We start from the raw sequence: 25,934 nt of genomic DNA, 5'->3' as shown, positions 1-25,934 counted from the left end.
ATCTTAAGGAGAAAGACAGTTTTGATCCCCAAAAGTACCAAAGCAGCAGCTGCCAAAAGTACTGAATAGAAAAATGTGCCATACAGTGTTGGAAGAAAAAACCATTGGCAAGCTGTGTGAACCATGAAAGGTCCTGGTTTAATTAAAAAAGGTTGGAACAGACTCCAGTCATAATTTCAGCAGAAAACAGCAGTTCAGCACTGTTTCTGTTGTTCACCGTACTCCCAAGGTGAGCATTTGTGCATAGTTTTTCTCAGAAGTGTGCATATTCCAGAAAGAAAACTAAACCAAAACATTACTAAATAAAATTAATTGCATAGGAAATACAGTAAGATTGCTTGCAAACCTGCAGCTTCTGGGAACAGTTATATTTTACTAGATAGCAACTCCATCCTAGCCTGACTCGTGGCCATAAAGAAACCAAAGGTTCTTTCCTGTGGAAATTATTTCCTGTGGGTTGATCACTCAGAGAAAAATAAGTCAGACATTTGGTAGGGTGAAGAGAGGGATGAGAAATAATACAGGAGAAGTGATTCTGGAAAAGCAAAAGCTTCTGAAATAACCATGGCTTCATCTGCACAGAAAAGGGTGGCTACAGCAACTGCTGCCATTCCCAGTCTAAGGAAGAGGGGAAAGCAATAATAAAATAATCATTTAGGAACAACTGAAGTAATACACTTCAGTAAAGGAAATTCTAACCATATTTCCTTCTCCCCAGCCTAGAATGTACTTCTGGCATCCCAAACAACCAAAGCCAGACAAACTGGGGAGCCTGTAGCTGATTTGGATACAGCTGGGTACCACATCAACCTGCTTTTCAGGGTATGCTGTGCCTTCCCCTCACCTACACAATGACATGAGACCCATCCAGAACACAAAGACCCAAAACCTGATTTTTCTCCAATGCTTATGGACTTATTGTACACGTGAATGTAAAAGAAGATAGTTTGTATTATAAAATCTCTTCGCTTTGGAAAACAGGACTTCAGGCCTCAAATGTCTTCCCTGTTTTATATTTATATGTTTTATATTTATATTCTGATAGAGAAACCTCGATATACAAAGTTGATAGCATTGTGAAGGGAAAAGAAGCAGGAGGAAGATGGCAAGGAAGTCCCTGTCCCTCATTCCCTTCTGCAGACTGCCCACTTGCCTCCCCACCAAGATCAGAGTGGCAGTCGAGACAACACCACCCTTTTACTGCAGTCATCTCATTCCGGTAGCCACAAGCTACCTGAGGACTAACAGCAAATTGCTGTCACCAGCTCTGCAGAGCCAATTCAGACTCAAAAGCAATTCCCACTGACCTGTCTCCTTTCTATTTCACTATCTGCAACTACTACTCATTTTTATGTACCCCTATTAGGTACTATCTGTATTACCAAGTTCACAAACTCTGCAGTGACAAGTCCAGACTTCTGTTTCACCAGTCTGGTCAACAGTGCAGTAACTGCCATACATCCATTCTTGAACAATAAATTGTCAAGAGACATGTGGGTGTGCATCATACTCTGAACATGACTGATCTCTTGTAGAAGGAGAGATTTCATTTGAATCAGCATTAAATTCACAGAAAAAAAAAAGTAACTAATATTTTATGTCAAATTTCTGGTTGTAATTAATTCACTGCTGTGCCTACCCTTCCAATGAAGGGGCTGATAACTGCAAAAGTTTCCAGTCTTATTTCTTGGAAGCCCTCCAAAGTTTTAAGCTTCTAACTTCTGCTAATTAATTCAGGAGGAACCTGAACATATGGTGTTATAGCCAAAAATATATAGCATATAGAAAATATAGCAAATAAATCCCATAAAAATAGACCTATATTTTAAAGGGTAAAAAGCTAGAAGAGATGCTTTGCCTTTTTAATGACTGCTTCTTTATCTTCCTAGGAGACATTGCTGGGTGCTCTCATCCAACAACAGCTTGAGCAAAATAAACATAAAAACAAGACTTGCGTCAAGACACTGAAGGCTCAAAAGGCAGGTTCCATGATGTGCCTTTGGAGAATGCTACAAAACTGTCACTTCCCTGAACACTGTCATGACAACAGAATTCCAGCTCATCACTGATCACCACCTCGTATCCAGTATCCCATGTGATCTTGGCTTCCCATTCTGGGTGGGCCTGAGCCACAGGAGCAGCCTCAGAACCTTCTCCCCTGTACCCCCGTGCCACGGCCCCAGGGCACCAGTGGCCCTATCCAGGCTCACCTGGGCCCTTCCCACAGCCCACAAGCTCCAGTCAAGCTCTGCCCTGCAGCCAGCCCAGCCCTGGCTCACAGGTACAGCTGCCCCAGCCTTGCCCTCTGGCTGGGTGCTGGCCCTGCCTAGCCAGCAGCTTTTCTCCTGGACAGGCTCAGAGACATGCTGCAGCCTGGCTTTGTGCCCCTTGAGGGACCACGGAGCTGCTCCTTGTTCCCCCTGGCTGGGACTGCCAATGGTTATCAGCACCCTGTGCTGCTCCTACACCCGATGCTGCTGAACGGAGCAGCACTCAGTGCAAGCTGTGTCTGCACTGGGATCACTCTTGGACCCTGGCTTGCTTCCCTCAGGCAGCAGCTGGGCTATGCCCTCACAATCTCGGGATGCTGCTCCTGCTGCTCCCAGAACAAGGAGGAAGATGCCCAGGAATGGCAGTGGAGCAGCTGCAGTCAGAGTGTGGCTGCCCTGCAGCAGTCCGGAGCTCAAAGGCTCCTGTTCCCCCTTGCCGAGGGGCTGATCCCACCTCTGCCCACCCTGTGAAATGCTGAGAGCACACCCTGAACTGCTGCAAGGCACCCCCAGCTCCAGGCTGGGCACTGTGCTGCTCACACACGCACTGTTCTGACTTGCTGTGTGTGCCCAAAGGAGATGTCCCACCACAGCCCTCCCAGTTGCCCAGGAAATCTGGTCTGGAAGCTGTTAAATTACTGCCTGAACTCCTCTTTACACTCCTGATGCCTCTGCTGACAGAAGCTGATACTTCAGAGCTTTGAAATCCCTCTGTCCTCTGACTATAACAGTCCCAAAAGATAAAAGGCAAAAGATGGCTTTCTGGCACAAGACATACAGTTTGTCACTAAAATAGGGTTGCATTTGCTGTAATGACACCGTGATTTTGCAGTTGATTTGCCTCTGGTCCTTGATGGATTTCTACCAGAGGCTACAAAGACCTGCTTTTTTGTCTGCTTTTGGTTTTGCTATATTTATGTCTCCATTTTATTAATTTATTTTTGACTACATATATGAGGCATAGACAATAGCTCCTCATTTGTCCAACCAACAAACATCTCTTAATCTCTTCACTTTTTTCCCCTCAGCTTTTATGCTAAGGATTGTAAATACTAGATACTCTGAAATAACTGTTACACTAATTATAACATTTCTAAGAATGCAAGGAAGTCACTGAAATCTTACACAGGACTACAGGAAAAATACCGAAGAAGCAACAGCTGTTCTCTCTGGTTTTTTCTGAGGATCCCCTGTCTCCAAGTGAATACCAGTCACACTTGGACAGAGACAGGGAAGTTGTGTCAGTACCACTTTGCCCTGTACCGACATGTGAGGTGTAACTAACACATCAGCAAAAACCAAGGATTTCTACAGAAGCAGCACAACTAAGAGCCTTACTGTTTAAAATGGAACACATTTTCTTGCACTTCAATTTATAAAATTCTTTTAGGATGTGGAGCATGTAATTGCTCTAATCAGAGGAATTAATCTTCACAGCTTCCATGACTACAAGGCATCCTACAGCACACAAGAAATTATTCAGAAGTGGCTTCACACAGTCCAGCAGTAAGTCAACTAAACACATCACACAAGCAAACCACCACCAGAAGTTTTAAGCTGAAGGGTTTTACATAAGACTTTTAACCAGATGACTGGTAGAATTCTCATGTGAGATTGTGTCCAGGTTTCTACGTATACATGAAATTTAGGAGTCATTTTCCATTCTAGCTTCAAGTGACTATTTGAAATCAATTAAAACATTATTTTAAATTAACTTTCATGTCCACATGAAAAAGGCTCCGTTCATAAAAAAAGGTTCCATTTCTGAGCCCTGCTACTTGTATCAGTATCTGGTTTTCTTGCAGGAAAAGAATTTTTTCTTTTTAAATGGTTTGCAAGCATTGGCAATATAAAAAGTAGAAATTAGAAAGGTCAAATGTTAACCTAAATCATTTTTTGTCACCTTTCTATCAAAAGTCTGAGTGCAACTATTAAGCTCAATAGCTCACTAATAGGACAGTATTATGTTCACTTTCATTTCTCTTCCAAGGAAACGGAAGCTGCACAGATAAAGCACCTTTTTTAAAAACAGTTTTTGAATGAAACTGTGAATGCCTCACCCTTCCAAGGAAAAAGGCAACAGATAAACTGTGAAATAATTACACATGCTTATAGTACAGAAAGATATCCACGATGTAATTATGTCACTGAGAGAAGGAAGAAATAGTGACAGAACATCCTTCTGACCTGACATTTGCTAAAGAGCTTTTATTTTCCCAGAAATTCTGAGAACAGTTTAGACTTGGAAGTCTCTCCTGCCTGTATCAGAGCATTATGAATGTCATGTGCTGCCTGCAGTCAGCAGCAAGACTGAGAGATGAGAGAAAATGTGTGGTTTGGGTTTGACAGCGAAGGCAGAGAACAGAAGTGCCTAAAACGGTTGTGGTTAAGGAACAGCAGCTGACAGAAAAGATGACTGCAAAAACAAAGCTGATGCACCTAGGCCTGTGTATGTACCTGCCTTCTTCCTACTGTGATGCTGATATGCAGCTCCCATTTATCCTTTCCCTTTAGTACTTCCACTCCAGTCGTGCGTAATAGCAAAACCTGTTTCCTGACTGCAGCTGTCTGTGAGTCAGCTGTACTTTGCCACAAATGCTGCAGAGGAAAGGAAGAAACCTCGTGCTCATTATTTTGGCTATTAGCTGTTTGCTGTGTTAGTTTACAAGTATTTACCATGCTTTGTTAACCCGCAAAGCACCAACCATGTGAAGGGTGTGTGAGCACCTCTGATCCCCCAACAGCCTCTGCAGCTGCACGCTGCCACCACCAGAACCTGTGTCACTGAGGGAACTCTGACTGTTTAATCCCTAACAAAAGGATCTAAATCAGACTGTGCATTCATCATCTACTGTGTTTGTTTAATAATACTACTACTGATGGTAATTATGCCTACTACAGGAAAATAAATCCACTTAGCTTGCAGGCAAAGCAGATATATAAATACTTGGAGTAACACTGTCATAGAGCCAAACCATTAAATAATTTTTTTTTTCTTGGAATGTTTCTTTTTTGGGTCTAAGACTTCAATCCATCAGGTGATTTCCCCTTTGGAATACAGGGTTGTATAAAATAAGTAATATATTTGGATTTTATCATTTTTTTTTAGAAATTTTACTATCAAAGGATGAATATTTAGCACTTACTTTTTAGAACTATATGGAGTAGAAACTGCCAAATCAGATTAAATACTTGCTGATGTGTATATTTAAGAATCAGCTGAAATCATTTCTACTATTGAAGTGGCAGAAGCATCCACATAAGTATCACATGAAATACCATAATCTATTCAAGTATCATTAATAAAGACACAGTAGTAGTGTAAAGGAAATTCAGACTCAATCACAAGCTTTTGAGATGGGCAGGACACGCATACTGGATTTCTGCCTTCAAAATTCTGACTTATTTGTGTAAGTATTAGAAGCTCTGTGACATTCAGGCAGAAGGAACAGTCTCAGCTGATTGTGTTACATGGTTTAACTTGGCACCCCTCAACAATCCATCAAAAATCTGAGGGCCCATGTTTATTTGAGAGCAACAACTGCCCGAGGCCACTGTGTGCAGTCCTGGCAGGCCAGTCAGAATCCTCGAGCACTGCAAGCCCTTTAACAGCACTGGCACCACTGTAGCTAATGCAATTCTGCTGCTCTTTTTAACAGCCAAGTGTATCTGCTTAACCTACCATGCTGGAACAAGGAAATCCTGCTGGCCCTGTTTGACAAGGCATGCATGGTAAAACACACACAAGTATGCACACACAACTGAACTGTTCTTGCTCTGGAAACAAATTTACCTTGAAGAATGTCTTTACATAATTAACACAAGTAGAAGTTGTTCTTAATATAGAACCCTACGGAGAGGTTCACCTTCTTTGCCCGAAGTCATTCTCTCCAAAATAACTCTCCTTTCTGATGACTCAGCTGGAAAACACCTCTGTTGACAAAACTTTTACAACCTCAAATCTGTAGGTGATTTTTGATGAAATAATTTTAAAGTGGAAGTTGTTCTCACATACAGCTTATGACACAAACTCTGATTAGCTATGGACTCCTGAGATGAGCAGGGAAGGGAGGGAAAGGGGAAATTCATACATGTATCTCAAGCTGAACTATGACTGCAATGGCACTTAGTTTGGGAAGGTCAGCAACAAAGGTACCACTATCTTTTGTGGCACTGACAAACTGGGTTGGTGACGGGGACAAGACTGAGCAGGAGAGGGGGGACATGCAATTTCCACATGAGTGAGAGAAGCTGGATGGAGCTGAAACAAATCTGAGGGCTAGAAGGGCCAGAAAAAGGCAAGGAAGGCAGCAGATTTCAGGATGCAATGACAAAGCATCACAGAATTTCAAAATCATCTGGCTGCTGGATAGGAAATAGAAGGATCATGAGTAACTCTGAAGTGGGAAGGGGCACCAGGAAAAGTAAATCAAATAGTGAGTTATGGTGAGGAGTTTCACAGATGAACCTGACTAGGAAAAGAATCCCTCTTCTGTCCTCTGTCTGTCCCATGGTCTCTTCAAGTCCCAGTAACTATGGAACTTCCATCTAACTTCCCATCTTCATTTTAGATCCCTAGTTTCCTTTCCCAAGCAAAGATTAGAAGCCCAGATGAATAAAGGCTGAGGACTGTGGCTATTACCAGGTGAGGAGCCTTGCTTGATGGGGCAGCTGCACTTGATGCTAACCAAGAGTACTACAGAGAGAAAAGTTTAGCCAAGCTGCAATCCTTGAAGCACTAGAAGTATAAGCAGAATTACATTTAGTCTTACTACAAGGATACAGGGGGACAGCTTTTGGAGGATGGCTTTGCTAGATTTTTTCAAGTCTTGTTCATTTGTTTTGCTATTTTCACAATATTTCTCATATTAACTCTGATACTGATGCCATTTTAGAAACAAATGTCAAGTAGCAAGAACAAATATGAGACACTTTCGGAACAGTCTGCTGAGAGCTGCACACTTTTGTTTAAACAAAGTTTTCATATGGCCCCATTTGGAATCTAACAATCTACAAAATGGTTAAGGGGTAAAACCCCAGCGATTCTCATTTACTGTTTACACCACAGAAAAGTAAGAGGGATTATCCCAGAGGCTTCAACAGGCACTGTGAATCCTGAATCCATGGGCTGCACGCTGTTAGGACAGGCTGTGGAACAGCCCAGCCAGGTCAATTACCAGTGCTGGTCTCTCTGTGGTGCATCTACAAAATCACCTCTGACACAGCAGCAAGCTCTGCCTGGTGTCTCAGTCTTACCTGAGCCCTGGTGATACCTTTCCTATCATCAAAGTGCTCTGAAAATCCTGCACAGAGACATCCTGCAGTTCTCTGCTTGAAGGAACTTTTCCCTGGTGCACACTGCTCAAAGAGCAAAACAGTAAAACTATTCTCAAAAAGTTCATAGCAGAGCTCCCTTTATGCTTAAACCATCGACCCTTCCTTGCTACTTTCTCAACAGGAATTACAAGTTCCAGTGTTGTGATCCAAAGCACTGCTTGAATAGATACACATTCCCATAGATGAGCAAAAGGGACTTAGCTATGTTTACTGGCAAATATCTTTTTAATTGATAAGTCTGCTTTGGCAATGGAAAACAAAACTCCTGCTCCATTTAAACATAAAGCTTAGGGAAAAACAAAACAAACCAAATGCAACCCTGGGATTTTTCTTGTACATTTTAGCCAATCATCAGAGAAATTAGAGTATTTCCACTAAAATATTACTAAAACTGTTATAGCAGGTCAGGCCATTTCTTGCTATTTATTTCTACAGAAGACAGAGGAAAAAGACCAAAACTTTGAAAGCCACTCACTGGGATCCAGTAACAATGAATGCAAGGTAATACCATTTGAAGAACAACAGCAATCAGCTTATGTAACAAGTGACGCAAACACAGACATTCACTATTTTTCTGAGTATCTTCTGATGTAACAAATACAAAATGTCAGGATCTTTTATTTCTTTCATGTTCAAGAACTTGGGAGTTACAGACTGGAGAGCTCAGACCCTAAGATGAGCTGGTGTTTGCTATGGCTTCTGCAATATTCATGCCCTGCATGTCCAGGAAAGGGCTAAGGAGCTGGGGAAGGATCTGGAGCAGCAGAGGGAGCTGGGGAAGGATCTGGAGCAGCGGAGGGAGCTGGGGGAGCTCAGCCTGGAGCAAAGGAGGCTCAGGGATGACCTTCTCACTCTCTACAACTCCCTGACAGGAGGGTGCCCCCAGGTGGGATCAGGCTCTCCTCCCAGGGGACCAAGCAACAGGATGAGAGGGGGTGGTCTCAGGCTGCACCAAGGGGAGGTTTTTATTAGCTATCAAGGAAAATTTCTCCACTGAAAGGTTGGTTCAACATTGGAACAGACTGCTGCCCAGGGAAGTGATGGAATCACCATCCCCAGAAGCGTTCAGAAACATGCAGATGTGGCACTTTGTGACACGGTTTTGAAACACAGATTTTGAAAGAAACATTAAGACTCTAAGATTTTGGTTAAAGATAAGTTTTGCTAGAATTAGTTAGAGGAAGTAGGTCCACCTGAGACCAAGAGTTAATAACAGTTAAGTTAGAAACAAGCTTTTAAATTGCAGATAATTAATTAACTGTCTTTCTATATTTGCTTAGCTGTGTTTATAATGAGAACCAGAAAACATTGATCGATAGATCTAAAGAAATCTAAAACAATTGCTAATTTTTCCCATCTGGATACTATTCAGAAGTCATAAGGAAGAAACTGGATGTTTCCCATTTTTATTGTCAAAACCCAGAGAGGTAGAAGTAAGGAAGAGTATTATTCCTTCATCTTCAAGACCACTCCTCAATTGATAATGACCACCGACCCAATTCAGAAACTATACTACGCACGCTTAATGACATTAAAGCTAATTCCCATATGAAGCGGAGAATAGGAGGAGTCATTGTTATAAATATGTATTTGTATTTTGGATATTCATAACTTTTGTCGATAAATAGACTCTGTAACCATCTATACCTTAGGAAGCTATTCCATGCAGCTGTCTGGCGCCAATAAAACATACACTTTCTAACTCTAAACTGTTGGAGAGTTTTTGTCCATCTCAGTTGGATATCGAGACTAGATCAATATTCATATTTTGTTAAATCGGTTTAGCGATGAACACGGTGTTGCTGGGTTAATGGATGGATTCAGTGATCTTAAGGGTCTTTTCCAACCCAAACAATTCTATGATCTGTTCCCAGATTTCCACAGAGCGGGAAATGAAAAGCCAGCTTTGCTTCTCAGCACACATAACTGCCACCTTTGACAAGCAACAGTAAGAGAAAGCCATGAGAGTTCACCTATTGCTCAGACAGATACAAATCTTCCTTTTACCAGACTTCATCTGGCATCACTAAAGAAGAAACCAAACTTCTTACTGAAGGAGATATTTAAAAGCAGCTGTATAATGGATTGCAGAGTTCTCCATGCAAGTCTTTACACCTCTCTCACCTGCAGGTGGATTTGGAAAGTGCCAGTGTGATAAAATGCAACAGCTGCCTTCCCCAGAAGGAGCCTGCACCACAGCCCAGCTCTGTCACAGCTGCCTCAGCTTGATGCAACCCTGCTCACTGACACCCACAAAAAGTTTGTCCAGAAGGCTGAGACTGCTCTTCATATCTTGCATGAAAGGACTTATTTTATGAGGCAGTATGTGTCTTGCAAGAGTGGCTGTGTTTTAAGGCTTCACCTGTCAGCAACTATTTTACTGCTACGTAGACCAGGAGGGGGAAAGGATGGACAGACACCACCACCAATATCTTCCTTTGTTATAATCAATTTGATGAGATTTACAGAACATTTAATTCAGAGCACGACAGAAAAAGCTCCTGCACCTAAACTTATTTCCTGTTATAAGAGCATCATCAAACACATAGTGGCAGCAGAAAGAAATACCAGCTTTGAGGCCTATCTGCTGTGGTACTCTTCATTCTTTAAAACTACATCTAGCAGCACAAGAGTTCTGATGAAAGCAGCAGCAAGTAATGGGATATAAAATATGTATGAGTCTGAATGTGCACTGTCACATGTGGGCTCTGTACAGTGTGTTTTATGCTTGACAGCACAGTCTGATACAAGTAGAAAGAACAAGAAATGAGACATCTACAGCTTAAAATGGAGATTATTTTGTTACTTTTTCCCTTTCACTGAGAGCAGAAATGGAGCGCTAAAACGTGCAAAAACCCTACCAGCAAATTAATAAAAGAGGACAAAGGAAAAAAAATTAGGGACAAGCATAGTTCAAAACGTTAAATCCCCCAACAGTTCATTGCTCCTACCTGACGTGTTGCAGTGGCTGAGCCACTCAATTTTGTAGAGATGCTGCAAGCTGACATTAAAAACTCTGTTTGCTGCTGTAACAGTGTGACAATGGCCTCCAGCATTTATAAATATCGAAGAACCTTTTTTTATGTAATTACCTTGTGAAGTCAGTCATCTCCATCATAATCACACACATCCTCTTGGCCAGAACAATTATGTCATTGCTGGTATCATCCCATATTTCAATCTCCGCATCAAGCTTACTCTTGACTTTTTTGAAGTCAGCCACTTGCTCAGCTATCTTTTCCTTTTCAGCCTCTGGCAGTTGAGTCATCTTGGCCTAAAACAGAATGATTTGATTTGTAAAACATCTATGTCAGAGTACTTTTCTTTTTTCTTTAAACAAAACCACTGTATATTAATAGATACATAGTTTAAACACACTATGGCCTGAGCCAACTGTTCAAGTTTGAGCACTTCTAAATTTCAGAATTTGTATGTTGTCACTAGGTTGGGCTAAATAAATAATCTCAGTGTAATGGGGACAGGGGTTTTCCTGAAACCACTAATATTAACACAGTGAGAGAAAGAAGATTAAATTCTTCCAAAGAGCCTTTATGACTGATACATTTTCCTATTTCTTACGGCTAAGGAGCCTAAATAGTTTTAAGTATGATACATGTAAAAGTTACAAAATGCAGTTTTGATTGAGGTCCAAAATAAGCAATGAAAAGGGTTAATTATCCTGAAACTCTCAGGTATGTTTATTCTCTCTTCTGAGAAGGTTCTATATTATCATTTGAAGAACTGAAAAAGATTTAATTGTTCAAATATGCATCTTCTGTCTTTGCAGAAGATGAATAGATGAACACGTCAGAAATCACCATATGAATAAGATTACCAAAAGCTCCTGAAAATGCAGCATGGTGAGAGAAATGTTTTTACTCAATGTTCTGCATGAGCAAGATGAGCAGCCTGCTGCAGACAAGGGTCAGGCATCCCTCCTGTGTCAGAACAGGGCAGGAAGCAGCCTGGGGCAAGGATATTACATTGGCCTGGCCCTACATGCCTCCTACCCCAGGAGAGAGGAGCCCCGCCCCGTGGGGCCTGATGGCTCTGTTGCCAGGGTGGTTCTTATCTAACACCTTCCCTTCAAACCACCAGGAACTCACATCTACACACAGCAATTATTAACACAGTCAGTACTCTGCAATTAAACAATATATATTTTGTGACTTATTCTTGTTTAGAAAACATTATCTACTACCAATAAAATGGAAAGTTAAGGCTGTGGCGGAATTGTTTATAATGAATAAAATGGGTGATCAGTTTTATACATAATGCGTATGAGTTTTGAGCCATGCCTTTTCAGAGATTTTATTTACTCTAGAATCACTGTCACAGGGTTAACCTTCTCACTTACACAAATTACTGAAAATTACAGGTTTCCCAACATGTACCTGTAAATGCAGTCACGGAATCACACACAATCACAGATTGGTTAAGGGTGGAAGGAACCATCTTACTGTGGTCAGAATTACCCTACAGTCACAGAATTTTAGAAAGTGCAACTATTCTGAGGCTACTTCTCCCAAGTTGTTAAAAAATCCTGAGCTGGGCCTACACAGGGCAGAGAACTTTCATGATCTCATCCATGTCGGCTGATGCGTGGATGTCTGTAGTATTTTCTAGCCCCCAGCTTCAATACTGTTTTGAGTTCAAGATTACAGGCCTGGATATGGAAACCACAAGAAAGATGACATTTTAATGAGGGAACTGTGACATACAGCATCTTGCTATCTGCCAACAATAATGAGCTTCAGGTGGAATGAGACACATTATCCACTGGAACAAAGGGGCAGAGGAAACTGTAATTCTGACTTTGTCTTTTCTCTCCTTTCCCTCAAACTGCTATAAAACCATGTACAGCAACAAAATAAAGCAATTGTATACACAGCCTTTTAAGCACAGATTTAACTTGGTATCGAAATAGGCAACATAACAGTAATTGTGAAATAAAGATCTAAATTGAATGACAATTACTTGAGTGCAGGCTTATTTTGTCCACCAGGAGAAAATGATTTTTTCACTACTTCTAAGTCAAAATGTTATTACTGCAGTAGCAGATAACAGTTAGGATTAGGTGAGAGGAGAAGTTATATTTCTGATATTTTCTTCCTTCTATTAAAAAAAAAAGGTATAGATTTTTTCTTAAATTTCCCTGAGTTAACTTTTCAGAAGGCTGTTGGTCCCAGGGAGCTGGAGTCCCCAACACTGGAGTTACGTTATTTGAACTGTCCCATTTGCAATCTGACTTACCCTGTGAGACTGGTGCTTCTTTTCATTACCTTTCCACGTTTCAGTCAGTTCTCTGAAAAGAATTGAACTTTTAAGGCCATGTAAGGACACATGGGGGATAACTAACTGGTGAAGATTTTGACTCCTTTCTCCCTGGTACACTGCTTGCCAATGACATCCCAACCCTAAGAACTAGCCTTTTGCCTACCTTTGTCTCTGGCTGACTCCAAGGATTTGACTGTCATATAAACTTACGATTATGCTCTTTGAATCTCAGACTGAGAGGCGTTTTTTCTTTCCTGACCCCTAAAACCAAACAGCTGGGCCAGATCCACACCACCACCATTCTTACTACTTACAGGGACCAGAAAGGAAAGAAAGGCAACAGAAAGCAGCACAATACATTCAATCAAGATCAAAGAATCTCCCTTGAAAACTATTTAACACTTCCAACTTTGTAGGCTGCAATACGTCATGTAAGTACAGAGAAGAAAAGAAGAAAACTCTGTTTTTCTGCAATTTTGTAGGTTACAAAGAAACAAACTCCAGTTTCCCGATCAAGCAGATGAAAAACTTCTCAGAGCTTTTACAAGCAAGAATACAAAATAACCTGCTCTTCACATACCATAGTTTTAAGGTAACAGTAGAGATCCCAAAAGAACTGATTTGTGTCCCTGCTTTGCCTTGAGAGCTGAGGTTTTCATTCCGCCCAGCCTCAGCAGCCACAAGAAGCCCTTTGGTCTGTTCCTGCTCTCCTGCTGCAGTCAGCTGAACATTTGGTGAAAATGAACAGGACCCGTGCAAATCACTCAAAGACAGTAATATATTTCAATCAAGCTGTTTCACAACAGTTCCAATTGTGACCTTTACCTGTTTATTTCTTGAAAAAACTTTGCAGACCACTGTCGTAAAATACACATCTGATCTGAGCCCTGAGCAACCTGACCTGGTGAGGGGCATCCCTGCTGTGGAACTTGATGATCTTTAAGCTCCCTTCCAAGCCAAATCACCCAATGAGTCTATGATTCTGTTTGAATGCCAGTATGTTTTAAAGTGCATTCATGAAGACACCACCGAGCCAAAAGGGATCCTGTTAAAAGGAGTAAGATGTGTTCACCACCTTTTACTACTATTTTCCCTGCTGAGGGAATAACATTTTGAATTTGGATGAAGAGGTGACAGAGAGCATGCTAGATATTCAGCATTCCCTGCAAAGTGAATATACACCCCCAGAGATGAACTGTGTGGGTGTGAGATACTGACAGAGGGGAGCAGCTGCATTTCTTTTGATATTTTATTACCTGCTGTCACCAGCTTTGCCACTGGCTCTCATCTCATCCTTATAAATAACCTGGAGAAATGAGGTCTAGATGCAATCTCCACTAGGTGGATGTGATATTGGTTAGAAAAGTGCTCATAGAGCACTTATCAAGAACACACGCCAAGCCAAGGGATCCATCAGCAAAAGTTGTGAAGGTAGCTACCCTGACCCCAGAATTAGTATTTCCACATAACCAAGAGTAACACATCACACACTTGCAGTGAAAGAGGCCTGGTTTGCAACTCAAAGTGATCTTGAGAACTGATCTGAAAACATCACAGGGTGTAATGCTGCTGAGACAAGTACAGGGTTTGCCCCTAAGAAAAAAACAACAGCACACACACAGAACTGGGACAGAACCAGTCATGGGCAGTTGTATGGGTGGGCATTTACAGGTGATAAAAGGTTGTGCTCTTGGCAGAAAGGCAAACCTCATACAGAGCTCCTTCTGAACTATGCACACAGCAGGAAATGGTGCAAACTTCACACTTGTGCTGTTGAGATCACAGGTGGCTTCACACATTTTGCAATATAAATAATCTGGACACAAAATTCAAGAACTCATTAACCAGCTGCAGAGCACCCAGAGGAGTGAAAGAGAGACTAAAAGGACATACAGAAAACACTACCTTGAAGAGTAAATTAAGGTTACTGGAGTTATTCAACCTGGAGCTTCCAGAAGAGAGAGGCCATAGAGAAAGGATGTACAAGTACATACAAAAAATTATACATGCAGAAAGGAAGCTTCACATTCTCTGTGTTCATGGAAGATGAGTGCTAACATGTTAATTGCAACATATGAGGTATAAAGATAAAAACTTTCCAATAAACCATCAATTCCAGTAATGAGCGAAGTAGAGAGAGCAGTGCAATTGTTCATATATATGCGTGTCAAGAAGAAGTACATTTATTCTCTCTGAGCCCAAATGGCTGGATTAGCTGAGTTCTTGGGGTTCTTTCCAGCTCTACTTTGTAGAAGTACATAATATACTGCTACAACCTTGAGCGTTTCTGTAACTTAATCTCTTCCCTTTACGGAAATTGGGTTAAAAACTGGCAAGAAAATTAAATGCTTTTGATAGAGCATGACTCCTGACAGGGAATCTTTTGCTAGGTATCAAGTGTCACAATTACTATTCATAGAACCTACTCAAAATTACAGTAACTATTTTCATTACTCTTAAATTCTTATCATCAGTATTCCATGCTTGTGTAGGGCTTTGATAAAAATTAAACTAACAAAATATTCTAAAATTGGGTTTTTTATTAGCAAAATAGCACTTGTGTCCTGATAATGTATGCCAGCATTTCATTTAATGTAGCAACTTCAACATTTAAGTATTTGTTACCTGGATAAGAATTTCTAATTAATTTGATGGCAAACCTAACTTCCCTTCTAACTACTTTTTATGCAAGTATCAACAGTTCTTCTTGGTCTTTGCTATTTTATCCAGTCTCTCTTCTTAGAATTTAGTAGATTTTTAGAGCAATATAATTGATCACTGTATTGAAAATGCAATACAAATAAAACAATGAAATAACTTAGCCAGGATTTTCTAATTCACACAACACATTGAGTCAACTTTTTATCAGCCCTGAATTGTTGCACAAACACAGTGTGCAACAAAACTATAAAAAATCATCCTCATCTCAGACACTTTTGTCAATGCATTCACAAAACTGTCTGCAGAACTCTGAGGAAAAAAAATGTGGGTGTGTGGCTGCCTGAAAGAGTTCTGCTCTTACCACCCCTAAGTGGATTATGTTATGAGGTAAAACATTTTGCCTCTCCCCCAATATGATAAACCTTAATCTGCAGCAGCAACTCTGAAATTAAATGAAGGTGTTCTCATCACTAATTTAGTAACTTCAAACACTTAAAATAATTTGTCCTGATCAATAACATGTACACTGTCTTCTAAGTTGAAAATGAACTGGGCAAAATCTTACTTGCCCTTCTCTTCTACATAGAACTCTAGGATAACAAGCCACTACCTCCCTCAGTGGAATTACACTGATCATGATGGCATAAATTGGTGTGTAATAAGCCTGCAGAGGTGACTACACAAATTACACACAACCACCAGGGGAAGAGCTAACTTCCAGCTAGGAAAAACTGCATTAGTCCTTGGATCCACAAGCAGTACACCTGTTTCTATAGTTCCTTTTATCCTAAGGAAGGAACCTCTTCTTCAAGGATATAAAATCACCCTACAAAATAATAATCAGTATTTTTATCCAGTTTCAATACCCAGAGATCTCACAGCACACTGCCCAAGCTGACCTGTATCCCCCAGCATGGGATGGTGCCACAGGCACTACCATGTTCATCTCAGAAATATGAAATTATCTGAGGGAAAAGATCAACGAAGTACCACTTTCAAGATGAGTCAGGAAGATAATACGAGGTCAAATCTCAGTCCTATTATCTCACCACTAACCTCTCCTTTCTTTTTATGGAGATAGCTTCTGAAGGTGTGATTAATAATACATGACTTTTCATACATAAGGGAAACGGGATTTGCTAGTTAAGATGTAGCCTTTGTAACAAGTGGCATACACACATCACATCTGGTTTTATATGTTGTGATAAAAACAGAAAGAAAAAAAGGCACCAGTTCCCCGTTGGAGCAGTGAGAGCTGAGACATCGAAGAAATTACAACACTCTTGACAAAGCAAGAGGAATCAAGAGTGCTGCTATGCAGAACAAATATGGAGCCAGATATGTATAAATAAAACTGAATTATTATAGCTGAAATGCCCAAGAGAAAGAACTCAAGGAGGAAAAAGTGTTGCTCTGCAATCCTGCCAAAGCACTTCTGGAACACAGGCATTCCTGGTGTCAACATTTCACACAACAGCCTCCCAACAGCACATAAAGCTGCTGCACCACACAAAACCACACACTCCCTAAACCTTAACATATATCTTCCCTGCTCAGATTCCTCATATTGCTTAACAGGTTCTGGGTATAAATCTTCAAATATCAATATCAAATAGCCCTCCAAACAAAGAGGCCTTAAATCACTGTTCTTATTTCCTGCTGCAGTAGCAAATAGATTTGTTAAGACATCTTCTTAAAAAAAAGTATGTGCAGGTGTCTGTCAATATGTTGATTTAGGCTGAGTGCATACATATATAATTTAGTCACAGCTATAATTTTCTATTGCTTTTGGGGGTAATGTGCCATTTATGGCTCCTACAGGAGGACCTGAAATCTAGGAAAATTGTTTCTGAACTATAGAATCAGGCTTTAAGCCATGACCTCTATTGAGATCCCACAAAAGGAATATTTACAGTACAGTAACTGTACTATTTTAGGGAGAAATAGAAAAAGAAAAAAAGAAATGTCTGTACTATAATGTTAAAGTCCTGGGGGTTTTTAGCTGAATTAACCACAGTCCATGTGTAACAGTCCCTTCCACCTCACAAGGAGAAGCACATCCCAGAGACATCTCCCCACAGCACCAACCCACACCTCCGATTGCTGACAGCCAGCTCCCTACCTACTGCTGTCTTCAGCAAGTACTTCTCGCTCTGTGCCCTCTGAAGTATGCCTTATTTATGGTTTTCTTTTCAAAGAAAAGCATTCCCTTTAAAGTAGTACTCTGGTTTAGCTGAGAAGTAGAAGACCATACATGAAAATGTTATCTTTGAAGGCTTTAGTGGATCTTTTATTACATTTTGATAGCAAATACCTACAAGCTACTACTTCTGTTTTGCCAGTAAGAGAACTTCAACTGTGAAGTGACTTCATAGGAACAGAACACAACAGCATTCCCCCTGATCACAGCGCTTTCCCCATGACTGGGGTAACACATACCCGGTCCGTCTTCCCTTCGGTCTGAACACTGGTACGGCTGCGCGCATCGTGCTCGTCCTCGAGGTCAGACACATCTTCCAGCTCCTCGGGCGTCTGCAGAAAAGGCAGGAGAGGGTTTTTCTCTGTCAGAGGGGGTAACTTGGGAACTCATGTCAAACACATTGTACTTGGTCTAAGATAGGGTCTGACAAACATCACCCAGTCCTGTTTGAGCCGTTACTCAACTCTGTGTTTAAATTGGTGTTGCTGCTGCTAGCAAAGGTGTCTAACAAGAAACCTTTACATGACAAAAATGGATTTTGAATGTGTCGCTTACTAGTTCTATTAAGCAGCACAAGTTCCTACACTACCAGAAAAAAAGTGTCCCTAAGTTGCTATTTTTATACATGGCATTATTTCATATGCCACTGTCTGTTCCTTCTAGTCACATCAACTGCCAGTTGATTCTGTGATTCTGTTTCATTTATGACAAGATATTTTCTAAGCAATCCAGGTCTTCAGATTTATTTACTGCTTCCCTTTTATCAAAATATTATTAAAAGAAAAGGGGTTTCAATGCAGAAGTTCTGAATTTTATCATAAATAACATAGTAAAAAAAGCACAATGACCATGACTTTATAAAGGACACTAAATAAAACATTAAAAGCAAGTTTATTCTATCAGCAAAACACTGCACAATGAAGCACACAAATTTTTGGGATTATGAACCACTTAAAAAATATTGGTTCTACCAATGCAATAGGGCACTCAGGAAATTCTCCTTTATCAAGTAAATTCACATTTTTAAGAACCAAAAATATATAGAACCAAGCTCTACAAAACTAGTGACAGATCTACCACCACCTTGACATCTAGAGTTCCAATTAGAGGGAAATCCTGACATTCCAAGAAAAACATGACAACACCAGGACTATCAGAAAACCTCAGTGAAAGACAGGCAGAGAGAAACCCAGTCGTTACTTTTACCCAAGTTTCAATCAAGTCAAATATAATGTTTTTAATCCAGAATTGCTATGTTCTCACCTTCATGTTGTTACTGTCAAGGCATATACAAAGAAGACCTGTTGAGAGGGAAACTGCAGGGTTCTGTCATTTTATTTCTGGGTCCATAGCATGGTAATGGCACTGCATTAACCTGAATAAATCCACCTGCGTGCATTCCTGTCCTCTGGGAAAGAACCTCTGTGGTCAGAGGGTGGTATATAAACCACAGAGCTCAGCATCAGCCTTGAAACAAGGTTCAAATAGCACTCCATTGCTTCAGCAGCACAATTTCACTCACTGCAGAAAATCACCATTTCTATGAGATAACACCACAAGAAATAACTCAATGTTGGTGCACAAGTTGGCAGAAACAGCATGCTGGGGGTGATAAATACACCTAAACTTCCTCAAGAAAACAGGCAATCAATTTTTGGGACAAAGAGAAGCATAATGCTACACTGCTGAAGTGGGGAAAAGGAGCAACCTATTTTCAGGCAAAGATTAACATTGTAATGAAGTCTCAGTTTTAAGTCTGAAATTAGACCCAGTAAGAATTCCACAGTAGCCAAAGGCTGTTACCATACAAAAGTTGCTGGGAAAAGCTGCAGTGTGAAAGAAAAATGAGAATTTGGTGGCAATGGGTATCCCGTCAATAAAAAAAACTATCACAAACTCACTTCAATTGAAACACTTAGGGGTACTCTTATTAGAGGACCAATAACAGAAAGGATATTAAAACAGAGTAACTTCAGCTTCTCAGCATTACACTGACTCCCTCAGGTATGTAAGAGCCTCAATTAAGTTTTACAGAAAAAGAAATAATTTTCCTTTTAAACTATACTTGTGTTATTAATAAAATTTTTAAAACCACATTGCAATTCTTAGGTTTTTATAAAATTAGCTTGGAATTTTCTCCCCCGATGATCATAAAGCTGGATTCACGGCAGCAGAACACCTTTTCTTCCTGGGCTAACAGATATTTGAGAATCCCACATTTCTAGTATAGGGTTTCTTTCTTCTATAAAGCACGGAATTCAAAATGTTGTGACAGCACAGAATGGTTAATACCTTAAACACAGCCACATTATACATAGGTGAATTTCAGGTAATGTGTTTAAGAGCTTTATACCATTATTACCCCACAACAAACTGTATATATTTACAAAATTGTTATTTTACGGCCACCAAGAGAATTTTGTTGAATTTCACTGACACTATTTTTCTGTGAAGTCAAGCTATGTAAGTATTACCAGCTTCAACGTGGAAACCTTGGCAAGCAAAGTCGTCAGCAAATGGACAGCAGGATAAGACACCTCTCAATGGCAGCCTCAGGTAAGATTTCCGAAGACAAAGTCAGCCTTGTATTAATCTGATCTGGCACTTTACAAACTGCAAATCATAGAGCAGAGATCTCATTCCAGCTGCACTGGCATAGGGCTTCCCTCTCCAATTCTTTGTCAGACACAGAACATTGACTCAGGGTCCAAGTGCTGCTCACCCGAACGCCTCACAGGCTAAATGTTGTCAGAAATCTTTTTGGTTTTAAATTGCCTATGGCCTTTTCAGGTTAGTAAAATCTGTTTGTGGCTGGGGTGAGAAGTTTCCTGCAGAAAGCCCACTTTCCCAGCCAGAGGAGTGCACTCCCATTGAGCTCCTCCCAAGTCATTCTCTCCAATGCCCAGATTTGCCACATTTTGAATTGTTGGTACCACAGAACTCAGAAAAACAAAACAAACCTATCCAGTTACTAAAGACTAAGGACAACATTTCAAGCAGAGAGAAGTTGTTGATTTATCCAAGCTTAAATCACAAACCATAAACTATAGTCATTTTCAGACACAACACCAAAAACTGTAAAAACTCCCTACCGTAGTAATGGGAACACCAGAAGTAGTTACTCAACTGTTTTCTCTCCTTGGAAGCTGTTTTATGTAATTCAACGCAAAATCTGATTTTTTCACATTGCTGTCATAATCCACTATTTATTAAAAACTTGATACACACACATATCTGCTTACATGAATATTCCACAGGCCAACACATTCAAAAGGAACGTTTGATGACTGCAGGGTTAAACTGGTATGAACATGAGGGCTTGCAACACAAAATGGTGTGCTGTCATCAATAAACAGATTTTGCACAGGCAGAACAGCACAGCTAGAGGACTGGAGTGAGAAGCACTGAAGGAAGCTGAGAGTATTGTTTAAGACTTCTAACAGGAGTCTTATCAACAGCAAGTGACAGAAGAGGAAGAGATTCAAGTACTGTAGTCAGTGACAGGATGAATCCGAGACATAAATGGCAAATTCACGCTAAGACATATGAAGTATGGAATTTTGAGTAAATATAAGGAAGAATGCTGAGGGGTAAAATGAAGCACAAGACTCCGGTCAGCAGCAACCTACAGACTCATGTGTAACGTAGTGGTAAACAGAGTTTAGAAGCAAATTTGAACAGAAAAAAACGGGAAGGTTTCCAGGGGCCTCAGGAGCAGAACTCTTGAGTAGCCTCCCCTAGAAGCGCTGGAGGAGGGGAGAAATTCATTCCAAGATGAAGCCTGCACTACAAACAAGCTGATGGAGCAGCTGGCAGCAAGAGCAATGCACAAGGGGGCACAGGACACCTGCCCCAGCCCCCGGCTCAGGGCTCCAAGAGATTCCGGTCCTTTGTGAAGAGCCTCTGTTGATCCTACAAAAACGCATTCAAGTACATTCCCTACACATACATTCCAGGCTGTAATTCCATTACTGTGGCTGACAAGCTACACAAGTAGCATGTACTCCTTTTCACATTTCAATGATTGTAATAAATCTGCATTCTCCGTGGGTTTGTTACTGAAGACTCAGGCTGAGGACTCAAAGTCGTATTTACAGCAAAGTCTAATACTGATGAATTTGACACCTTCCTGGTACTCAACTTCAAGCCACAACAGCAAGTCATTACTACTGCACCTGGGTGATTTCAGAATATGAATTACCTTTTCATCTCTGAAATGAAAACCACTCTCTGATGACAAACCTTTTAGTTTGCTTTTCTACAAGGCTTTTAAAGAGAATAATTAATAAAACCAAGGTCTGGCCCTAGTCTTTAAATATCTGCCAGTTTTTCTAAACTGGTTGCAAATGGGCTTTTTGGTTTATCTGGTTTTCACTCCAAGCTTTGTAGAACAATTTGTTTGACTAGGTTTCACAGCATCTTCTGCAACACAGTTTTTTATGCAAACCCTCCTCAAAGGTGATTTTCCAAAGAACTTTATCTATATCATTTGCTTTTAAGGGTCACATCCAACCCATGGAACCATCAATCCTGCCAATAAAGGGTCTCAGCTGCTAGAACATAATGCAGAGCCAGGTCTAAAATCTCAAGATATACAACGTAAATGGACAAAGAGGCATCATGGTGTGAAAGGAAACCATCTCCTCTTATCTAACATTCAATTAAATGCTGACTTTTAGAGTGTCATTATATGCTCTTATGCTTTATCTTATCTTGGCTTCAACAGCCCCGTCAGTCGTTCTTTTTCACAGACCGATACTACAATGCAGAGCAGACTAACACCTTAACAGGAGCTAAGCTGATGAGTGATGTCTTTATTTTATTACTGCAAATGCAGTTGTTTTTTGCTATGTAAATCCCACAGCAACAGCAGAAATGCTTGTGTGCACTCCAGGAGGATCAGAGTTTGTCTATTATGTCTTTCAGTGAGCACACAATGGGTTTACAGAGATTATCTATTCTGCTGTGGACATTTGTTTAACGCCCAGACTCTGAACATTTCATCCTGTCAGGCCACATGTCACTCAGTGTAACAAACCACGGTACACATGTCACAAATGCAAAAATATTGTGCTTTGCAAAAATTTAGCTACTGAGGGATATTTTTGTGTAATAGTCACACCACCACTTAATTCTGCCAGATGACACACTGCCAGAGCAAGACTTTTGATGCACTAGAAAGAGAACAAGAAATTGCAAGCACTTTTTATTTTTTCTGGCTAGTTTAGTAAGAGCCTCATGTAATTGTTGCTATCTAGTCACTTAAAATACTTTTCACGTTTTTGCTAAAAGCAATTGAGTGTTGAGAACAATAAACCCCACATTATAAAGGTCAAATTAAAAAACTATGTTCTTAATCTGTCAATATTGTGACATTTCAATGCTATGGTAAATACCATCCCCTCTCTTAAAAACAATTACATATCTATTCTTGAAATCTGTTCTTGGCAGTTCCCTTAAAAATGACATCTTTTGCATACCACATTATTTGGGATATTGTTAACAGAAAAACAACAAATGATTAATTGAGCCAGAGATCAGAATTCTGTCTTTGATAGCAGTGCTTGTCACCAAGCAGTGACAAGGAATTTGTCATCAAACAACAGTAAAATCATTATCCAGCCATAGCCCATACACATTTTCATTTTCAAGTGTAGGTAATAATATTTCTTGTCACTAACAGAAAATTTTGCAAAATACTTTTTTTATATATTAAAGTTGTAATTCCAGTTAAGATCAGTGAGAATATAAACTGTGGTGAAGAACAAAGTATTTAATTATGAGAATAAGTGATGACCTTTAACACTGAAAGATGAAACTATTTTCAATAATAAAAGATGTTATAGGGAACAGAGCAGAGGTTTTAAAACTAATATTGCTGTGAACCCACAGTATGGGCCAAAAGTTGCCTTGTTGTTACTGGATGCTTGGAGGTTTTGTTTGCTCAGTCAATTTACACTGTTCTGCTCCAGGAGATTGAGACCAAAAAAATTAAGATTAATCACCATTAGAAACAGATCAATAGCCTGGCTCCATGTGACAATTCCTGTGCTTCCAGGTCTCACTGGGCATACATTAGGATACAGTCTTCTCAATGACCAACCAGGAGATAGGGAAGATCGGAGCTGAGAAGCGGAAGTGAAAAGTTTGAAGTGAAAATTCTGAGTCCTGCCCTCTGAAAATCCTTTTAAAGAAAAACCATGAAGTTGGCACAGCTAAGTAAATTGGCACAGAGAGTTTTAGCACCTGTTTTCTATCCTAAGCTACATTTTTTGTGCTGAAAATGTGCATTTCAGCCCTGTTTTCATTGCTTCCTCTTTCCTTTCCCCGACAGTACTTTGTATGTATGTCACTCTCACGTAATGCCTACAGCAATTCAGAGTTACTCCTGGAAATACTGACCTAGTTATGCTGCACAAAAGCTCTGAGCACATCTTTGAAAAGTTGGGAGAACTTGACAGCTGCCTGAAAATGCCAACTAGTCCTAAAATACGAGCAAGGTAAGATTTATAAACAAGGTAACAGTTTTATAAAACCAACAGCATGACCAGAACAGCAGCTAAGATTTCAGGGGTACAAATCCTACATTCAGGGACCTGAGGACTCACTCAGGAACCTGGAAAATTCTTGACTTTTCTCCAGTTATTTTATTGCAAGGAGACACTTTTTTGGGTGCAGCTTTTAAAAAAGAATTTCAAATTCCTAAGAAAAAAAATTATCAAACATAGGTATTACAATGACACACCTCTATTTAAACACAAGTCCCTTCTTTCATGAGAATATGACAACTGATACACAATTTCATGCAAAGCATAGTCTTTGGTGATGTTTATTAAGTAGGAAAAATCACTGTATGGCTTAGAAGCTTCCATTTTAAAGTCAGAAAACCAATAATTAACAAGAATAGAACAGTAGGTTTTAATACAAGTGTTTTGTTCCTCAGCTATCTAAAATGTATTCCATTTCTTCTGTTGGGTTGACATACATTTGCTCCATCTAGTGGGAAACTAATTAAGACATTTCATTTATAATGGAAATACTTGTTTAAAAATGGATAGTGAAAAACCAATTAAGCCACTGTTCTTTTGCTAGTAATCTTCATAAAGCAGATTTTATATGGCCTTATATACGGGCAGTTTATAGCTGTGTTTGAAATAGAAGACTTCATTTCTAAACATCACCTCAACATTTGAAAATGAGAAGAGATTAGACCTTGTTTACTCTCTCTCATCTGTATGTATTAAAGGTAAACTACAACATCTTTACTGTTGGCCTGGCTAACTCCAAAGACAACCAGAAAGGTGCTGTGCATGTTACCTCTGCAAAAATCCATAATAGTTCCCATTTTTAATAAAGGGCAGAGGAACAAACTGGCCAAGTACAGGCTGCTCACCCTCCTATCAGTCCCTGGGAGTGTCATGGACTTAGGCTCTTCACACCATCTCTCAAGTCCTGTAATTAAGCTGGGCTTTTAGCCTTTGGCTGTCAGGCTCAGAGGGCAGTGCTTCCCAGACTGTCCCCAACCTGGGAACAAGAGGAGCACCACAAGTGTCCATCTGAAGGCCAGTGCTGCCAGACACCCCTGCCAAGGGCCATGGCAGCTGCTGGACTGCACAGTCAGGGAGTTTTCACACCACACCAGGCAGGAGAACTGCCAGTGGGCTCAGGGATAGGGCCATCCAGAGGGACTGATGTACTCTGGAGGAATGGGCTGACAGGAATCTCCTAAAACTCTGCAAGGGAAAATGCAAACACCGGCACCTAGGAAGGCAGAAGCTACAAACAAAACAAGTTGGGGCTGCCTGACTTCAGAGCAGACCAGCTGAAAAGGACCTTGGGCTCTTGGCACACACAACACCAGGCAGGAACCAACAGCGTTCCTTGGCAGCAACACACACAGCATCCTGAGATGGAGTGAGGTGTGGCTAGATAAATCCACTTCTGAGAACCAGAGAGTTGGAAGTTATACTTGAAAACCACCTAATAAAGCCTGACTTCCTACAGAATCTCCCCTTCCTCTCTTAGAAGCCTTCATTTTTTGTGGAGGAGAGTATATCTCAAAGGCAAAATAAAACCATTGTTTAAAGGCAGATGAAATGCAGAAAAGAAACTGGTTTTGGAATACATCAATATATTAAAGGTAAAAAAGGTGCAGTAATTATCTCAGTTTGACTGTGTTAAAAACACGT

At 40.4% G+C, this 25,934-nt stretch overlaps 1 protein-coding gene across 12 annotated transcripts in view; it reads right to left on the bottom strand.

The window, feature by feature from the left end:
* CTNNA3 (catenin alpha 3) overlaps window positions 1–25,934 on the bottom strand; it is a 438,881-nt gene that overhangs the window by 50,160 nt on the left and 362,787 nt on the right. For all 12 annotated transcript variants that reach the window (XM_069019044.1, XM_069019041.1, XM_069019045.1 and 9 more), the window contains 2 exons: window positions 17,985–18,077; window positions 10,700–10,881 (listed from right to left, as the gene is read on the bottom strand). In XM_069019044.1, the coding sequence (XP_068875145.1) occupies window positions 10,700–10,881; window positions 17,985–18,077 (275 nt within the window). The remainder of the gene's footprint in view (window positions 1–10,699; window positions 10,882–17,984; window positions 18,078–25,934) is intronic.

Source organism: Aphelocoma coerulescens, chromosome 6, assembly GCF_041296385.1.
Source record: "Aphelocoma coerulescens isolate FSJ_1873_10779 chromosome 6, UR_Acoe_1.0, whole genome shotgun sequence".
Lineage (NCBI taxonomy): Eukaryota > Metazoa > Chordata > Aves > Passeriformes > Corvidae > Aphelocoma > Aphelocoma coerulescens.
Note: the sequence above shows the minus strand (reverse complement) of the source record. Positions and strands in the feature narration are given on the sequence as shown.